Source organism: Cherax quadricarinatus, chromosome 57 (genome assembly GCF_038502225.1).
Source record: "Cherax quadricarinatus isolate ZL_2023a chromosome 57, ASM3850222v1, whole genome shotgun sequence".
NCBI lineage: Eukaryota > Metazoa > Arthropoda > Malacostraca > Decapoda > Parastacidae > Cherax > Cherax quadricarinatus.
Genome location: NC_091348.1, coordinates 20283845 through 20291914, shown reverse-complemented (window position 1 = coordinate 20291914; position 8070 = coordinate 20283845). Strand labels below are relative to the sequence as shown.

Below are 8070 nucleotides of genomic sequence, written 5' to 3'. Positions count from 1 at the left end.
ACAGCCAGGGGTCTATTGGTAATCCCCCTTATGTATGCTGGGAGGCAGTTGAACAATCTTGGGCCCCGGACATTTATTGTGTTGCCTCTCAATGTACTCGTGGCGCCTCTGCTTTTCATCGGGGGAATGTTGCATCTCCTGCCGAGTCTTTTGCTTTCATAGAGAGTGATTTATGTGCGCAGGTTTGGTGTAAGGAAACATGCCCAACATTTCCATCTGTGCGCGGTATTGAACCACCAACACTCGGTGTGTGAGACGAGGCTCCTTCAGTCAAATACAGACGAATATAACACTGTAAATAATACAAGTAATCATTTTGAGTTAATCAGTCCCTCAACACTGATAGGCTGAGGAATGTATTTGACTGAAGAAGTCAGATGCACGGGCGAAACCTTTCAGCAGTGCAGATATATGTTCCACACGTGTCTTTATACATCAGATATCCAAGTGTTCACATGTATCTTACTCATCGAAGAGAGGGAAGACTTTGCCATCTACAGACAGATAGCGCTAACATCCCATATCATAAAAATCTTTGAAAGGGTTCTAAGAAGCAAGATAACCACCCATCTAGATACCCATCAGTTACACAACCCAGGGCAACATGGGTTTAGAGCAGGTCGCTCCTGCCTGTCCCAACTACTGGACCACTATGACAATGTCCTGGATGCTCTAGAAGACAAACAAAACGTAGATGTAGTATACACAGTCTTGGCAAAAGCCTTTGACAAATGTGACCATGGTGTAATAGCGCAAAAAATGAGTGATAATGGAATAACAGGAAAAGTTGGTGGATGGATCTGTAATTTCCTAACAAATAGAACACAAAGAGTAGTAGTAAACAGAGTCAAGTCTGAGGCGGCTACTGTGAAAAGCTGTTCCACAAGGTACAGTACTCGCTCCCATTCTGTTCCTCATTCTCATATCTGACATAGACAGAAATGTCAGCCACAGCACCGTGTCTTCCTTTGCAGATGACACCCGGATTTACATGACAGTGTCCTCCATTGAAGACACTGCAAGACTCCAGGCTGACATCAACCAAATCTTTAAATGGGCAGCAGAAAACAATATGAAGGTCAATGATGAGAAATTTCAATTACTCTGATATGAAAAAACGTGAGGAAATTAAAACTATATCGGAGTATAAAACAAACTCCAATCACACAATAGAACGATAAATGACAGGATGGATAATGAGAACCTTCAAAATCAGGGAGGCCAAGCCCATGATGACACTCTTCAGGTCACTTGTTCTATCTAGGCTGGAATATTGCTGCACACTAACAGCACCTTTCAAGGCAGGTGAAATTGCTGACCAAGAAAATGTACAGAGAACCTTCACGGCGCGCATAACGGAGATAAAACACCTTAGTTACTGGGAATGCTTGAAGTTCCTCAACCTGTACTCCCTAGAACGCAGGTGGGAGAGATACATTATATACACTTGGAAAATCTAGAGGGAACAGTACCAAACTTGCACACGAAAATCACTTCCTACGAAAACAAAAGACTCGGCAGACGATACAACAACCCCCCCCCCAATAAAAAGCAGGGTTGCCACTAGCACGATAATAGACAACACAGTAAGTGTCAGGGGCCCAATAGACCCCTGGCTGTCTTCAAAAAGGTGCTGGACAAGCACCTAAAATCAGTACCTGACCAGCCGGGGTGTGGTTTGTACGTCGGGTTGCGTGCGGCCAACAGTAACAGCCTGGTTGATCAGGCCCTGATCCACCATGAGGTCTGGTCACAGACCGGGCCGCGGGGACGTTGACCTCCGAAATCCTATCCAGGTATACTCCAGGTCTTCAAATACGATCTACAAATACCGAACAATCATAGAATCAATACCGAAGAATCATAGAATTATCGCTTATCTCTATATCCAACAACTTCAACCAGAACAATGACTTCTATAACATAGCTGAACCACTTGCCAAGAAACTTCTTCATCGCTACCCCACATAAGAACATAGGAATGGAGGAACACTGCAGAAGGTCTACTCACATACTTATCTATTGCGACCCCTGAATGAGTCACAATGTATATAACTTGTTGATATAATTTTATATTGCTTATTTTTGCGATAATAGCTAAATCGTAAATATATTGCTTTACATTATTATTTGATTTAGTTATATTATTAGGTACAATGTAACATTTATATATATTATTCAGTGCTCATAGTTCAAGTCTTGATTGTCTAACTACCAGTTCCACTTGTTTCCCCTGCCGGCTTCTCGGTGTTGCTGGGCAGCAGCAGCACGGAGCTATCACGTGATCGGGGGGGGGGTGATCACACCTCACCTGGGTGAGACTGTCTGGTTTTGACTCGCCCTCTCTTGTCTGACGTTCTTCGAACAAGACGTGCCTAGCTCTCCCTTGCTGGCCCTTGTTGGAAGATCGTCTCTGTCGCTTTCTTGTTGGTTCTGTGTAACTCTGTTCACAGAACATAGCCTAGACTTAGTGATTTTTTGACGTTGTACTGAGGTTGTGTGTCTTATAGACACACTGAGCAACTCAGGTCCTGAGCTGTAGCTTCTGACCTAATTTGTACTGGTATCTGTGTACTGTCACAGTCGGGGATTTTCTAATGCTGAACTTAGATTCAGTAGTATGGGAGTTTTGTGACTTTTGTGGAGGATCTGCTGATGGTCCCACTTAGTGTCGTTATATTATCTCCTTGTTCCTGATACTGTGTCGCTGTTGCTTGTTATATTGCTGTTCGGCTTATCAGTCGTTTTATTGTTCAAGCAAGCTGTTCTGGCTGCCAGGTTGGTCAAGAAGTTATTTTATGTGAGGACTTTTAGTCAGTCACTGGTTAAGTCTAGTCGAGTCTTGAGACATAGCGAACTACTTAGAACACTTACACACATACACACAAACTTACTTGTATATATTTGTATTATGTTACTAATTGCTAACAATGTACCAGACGGTACTTGAAAGCCATAATGGTGATATGTGCCTTCAGCACAATACTACTGTACACGAGAGAAGTGAATATTTTGATTATGTTCATTACATTAATTTAATTTGATAATATACGCCTAGACAATTTTATTATTAATAAACTTATTAAATTTTAATTTCTTTAGTTAGTAGCCTACCAGTTGTAATCCCGAAGCACTATTGAATCTTACTAAATTTTAATGGATAATTGGACCAGGATACTGACTACTTGTTACGAAAACCCAGTAACAGGCTGGATGCTAGAAGGGCAGTACTTTCTAGTATTCACTGGAGATCTCTACGCTTATTAGAAATCGCGTTTTTTTTTTATAACATTATCCAATCTCCCTTCCAAGCTACCCAGATTTCAGATTCTATAACCCCACTCGGTAAATCATCAGATGCAGCATTCTCCACTTGACCTCAGCATTCTGAAACTGACTAGAAATACTCGCGTACCTTCCACCCCAGGTAGATCTGATTTGTGGCTTGATAACGGTCACTGTGTGGACGAAACGTTGTCAATAAAGGATCACATTATACTCCATATGTGTTTATATTTCCACGATCTACAAACAACATAACGCACATTAGGCAATGATAAAACTGATAAGATAGTAAATGCGCAACATGTTAGTCTAGTGAAGATTCAGGTCCTAGGGGGAAGATTGTCTCTGTATACAGTGAGTGGAATTAGTGTTTACATAGCTTTGTGGACTCTCCTTATACTGTGATTGAATGGATTTTGCTTCCGATTGTCTTGTTGGTGTCTACTCACTACTTTATTAACTTGGTCTTTGGCTAGATGGTATGTGCTTTGTAACCATATCTCTCAGCAGCTTGTCCATATGTCTCGTCTTGACTGGTTAACGAACCCAGATCCCTTTGTGAGCCGAGCACTATTACCAAGTCACCTCCTCAGGTTCTATAATGGTTAACACCGGTTGCAGTTATATTTGTGCGATCTGTCACAGTATTTTACACAGTCGTCTGCTAATTCCTCAAAGATTCGTGGAAGACCAGTGCAATACGTGTACCATACCCCACCGCCTCTATCATTTATCTTAACCTAAAATATATATGCTTTCTAAAACGATTATGGGCACTTATCACTTTTTTAAAGCACATTCCAAAGTCAGATCCTAGTATTTAGGTCCCAGTCAGTGCTGGGTAGGCTAAGTTACAAATTTAATCTATTTATTCCTATTGTCTGTCTTTATACTGTTGGTTGGTTAACTGAGTTAAAGCCTACCGACTGCATGAAGGTCATTAAGATTTCTTATAACTTGTTCACCATTGGACAAAAATACTTTAACCCTAAAAAAATGGGATTAAAGTTTACTTATGGTGAATATTCAGAAACATATCTCTCAATGTATATATCCTCCCTCACACAATCTCTAATGTGATACGGTGAAAATTCTTCTAATACTTCTAGAGTATTAAACATTAACGTTATTTAACGTTTTAAGAATAGAGTTCGGGGAGATAAGAGTTTCGAAGAAGTTGTACATTACAGTTTTCTCATTAACATCACAAGTCGTTCTCACCATTATATTTGTAAATATAAACATGTTTTGTTTTCATTATTAATGGACTAAACTCTGACCTCATTAGCACTATCATTATAAACATCAGTAAACAGTGGGAGTCACTAGCCACAACAATGTTTATAAACATCAGTAAACAGTGGGAGTCACTAGCCACAACAATGTTTATAAACATCAGTAAACAGTGGGAGTCACTAGCCACAACAATGTTTCTCGTGATGATAAAGTCTGATTTCATTGGTGTCATATTTGTTTTGTGGACTTTAATATAAAAAATATGAACAACCTTGACTCATCCATGTACACACTATACTGTTGCCAGTCACTTACATAAACTCTTTCTAGCCTTCCATACTGTTTCTTGCCCCAGTTGTGACTTGACAATGGACTAGGACAGGCCAGTGCGTCGTTATCCGTAAAGGTTTGTGGTCTCTCTCTCTCTCTCATATTCATGTTTTTCCGTCGTTTTCAAATCTAGGAGACCACGTTATCCTGCCAGACAAAAATACCGTATTTCGAGGCTTATTAAACGCATTTTTTTTTTCCCATAAAAAAAACTGCGTCCTATAAACTGAAGATCAGTGACGGGAGGTATAAGTTTGGTGTGTGTGGTTGGCTGTATTATAATAAAAAATAAGCGCTAAACCACAAGGGCTATACAGGGCTGCGTGGTGGGCTGTAGCTCTCCAGTTACATCGATGCCCAGTCATTGAAACCAAAACAAGTCCCGTGTTTCACAATTACAGTAAATTAAAAATGTTTTGAGACAGGCTATTTATGAAATACAGATATTGTACTGGGATACTGACAGAATACGAAATTCCTGCTGAAGTAACACCTTTCTTATTTCTTAAACTACCGAAGTCACAAAGCAGCGTCATTTATGGTAGGCACTTTAAAATACTGCTACTGTATACTACGTTATCGGTAGCACATGGTGGTTATTTTCACTTTATTACTAGGCACCGGTAATCATATTTACCATATGTTATGGTACTTATAGTGTGAAATATTGCCAAGCAAATACGGTGGCCCAACAATAGCTGAAGCAGCCATTTTTGTTTATACTGATATTGACAAAGACGCGTCAGTATCCCTCTGTGAGTCTCAGTACAGTTGTGCAGACAGCAACAACTCAGCCACCAGCGACTGTTTCACCAGTTAAGATGGAGAGATCATCGGGGGACACAGACACAGATTCTGCTTTTTGACTCTCGCCCTGGCAAGTCATAGCAGCTCTCCTTACTCTGTCTCCCTACGATCCCCGTTGGGGAGGGGAACCTTTACCAGCATCGCCTTCGCCTTTACTTCCACGATGAGCTACGCAAATTGTGTAAAGATCAAGCCAAAAAGTGGTACCGTTGATGATTCAACGAAGCTTGCTCTTGCCACTGTTGTGCAGGGAGCATTGCAAGTGAAATTCAATGCTATTTTGTCACTGAAAGAAGCATTCATTGTTGTATGTCACGATGATGCTGAAGCAGAGAAGTTACTCACCACAGAAGCCACCACTACTCTTACTGCTCAAGGATTTACTGTTACATCCTCTCCTGCCCTCAGGGCAAGAAAATCAGTATTCCTAAAAAAACTGGACAAGATTCTGACTTCTCAATCAATTGCTGAACTCAAGTCATCCATTGAAACGCAAAATACTTGGGCTACTGTTGATAGCATTACCAAAATCCCGAATGCATCGTCTATGCTCAAAGTTACCTTGACCGACGTGAACATGGCTGCCACTGCTCTGAACGAAGGTCTTGCTGTTTACTATTACTACATCAGTCCCACCTACATCGAAGCAGAGAGATATCACTACATCCAACATTGCTGGAACTGCTATTCTTCACACCACCAAAGCATGTCCAGTAAAAGACAAGAAGTTCTGCACTACATGTGGTAGTGAGGGACACACCTTCAGTTCCTGTACCGCTGCTGCTCCAACACAACCACCATGTTTAAACTGTAAAAGTAATGATCACCATACATTGGCAGCAAAATGTCCTACAAGAAAGGATATTATGAAGAAACAAGATGCAACAAAGAAAAAATCTACCAACAACACACCAACGCATGCCGCAATAACAAAGTTGCAAGCAGACACAAAAAAATTACTTCAAGCATCTACTCAACCCGCCTCCACCACCACCACCACCATCACTCCTCCAACATGTGACGTAACGAAGATCCACTATTGTCTACTATACGCTCACATGCAGAACATGGCTGTACCTGGATCTTTTAACTCTACCATCAACGAGTTATTTGCATTAAATAACATGCCATTATTCTCATTTCCAGCATCGCCACCTTTTGAAGAAATTCTCAAATTCACCAAAGACTTAGTCACAACCTCGGATGTAGCAGATCCAACACCACCAACAACTAGTGACGTCACTCCAACAACGTCCAATGAGAAGCCTTCACCGCCACCACTCCTCATTGAAACCGACCAATCAGAAGCCTTGCCACTAGAAACATCTTCCTATTCGTCTATTGAAGATGACAACGAATATTCACTTCCACCTTCAACAACACCTAACAAGAAAGAAAAAACAGCAAAAAAAATCATCATCTCACGACTCTCGACATGATAACGATGAAGATAATAAAAAAATATACTTCGTGGAATGGAATCAACTTCTACACTACAGAAAAATATCAAGACATGCTGCTTCCTGAACTTTATTCTCACCTCATCGAAAAGAAAGTCAAGTTTACCATCGATTCTTCCTGCTCAGCTGGAACTCTTCGTACAATTGAGCTTTCTACTATTCTAAAGGCCATTGTTGACCAACTAGAAGCAGAAGAGTGCAGCCAAAAACTCTTGCTGACACGTATAAATTTGCTCCCTCTACAACGTTTTAAACGTCTTGAAAACGAACTGAATCGTAAAACAACGCCATGACTCCAGGTAACCACCAAACCTCTATGAACTGACCAATCAACGATGAGCTCCTTCCTTGTCGCCTGCAGCCGCCTATCATTCAAGTTGCAGTAATCATCCATCCAGCAAGATGCACCCAGCACCTGCTGAGTTCCTGTTGCCTTCTACATCGTCTTCATCAGTGTTTCTGAAATACATCTCCATCTACGCCTCCAGTAACATGTCCCAAAGTGGTTGGGCCACTTGCCTTGATTCCTCCTCTTCCCCTCCTTCCCATCCTTTTCCAGTTATTTCCATCCTTCTTCCTTCCCATCTTACGACAGCTCTCGTCGTCTTCGATTCGATTCGATTCGATCATCGGGGTAAGGTAGTCCTGTATCATTTGTTTATAACTGGCAGTGAAATAATTTTGATAATCCAGGATCAGTGAGAAACGAATAGTAATAAGATTATCTTAACCATATTGAGGTACCATAAATTTTATATTTTCAGATACGGTGCCCATTATGCTTTGTATGATGGCTGAGAAGACATGCATACACCATACATTTTAAATTAATGGTACTTGATTATACGAAATAATATGAAATAATTACTATCCTACTGTACAACTATGATATAATCCTGTGTTAAGTAGTCTGTAAGCCATAATGCCTAGGCATAATAGAGGCTCTCTTTGC

General features: G+C 40.8%; 1 protein-coding gene across 1 annotated transcript in view; it reads left to right on the top strand.

The window, feature by feature from the left end:
- LOC128693554 (uncharacterized) overlaps window positions 1-7097 on the top strand; it is a 101794-nt gene extending 94697 nt beyond the window's left edge. Inside the window, exons 7-8 of the mRNA XM_070097444.1 lie at window positions 5510-5606; window positions 6805-7097. Coding sequence (XP_069953545.1) covers window positions 5510-5606; window positions 6805-7097 — 390 coding nt within the window. The remainder of the gene's footprint in view (window positions 1-5509; window positions 5607-6804) is intronic.
- The last annotated feature ends 973 nt before the right edge of the window (window positions 7098-8070 follow it).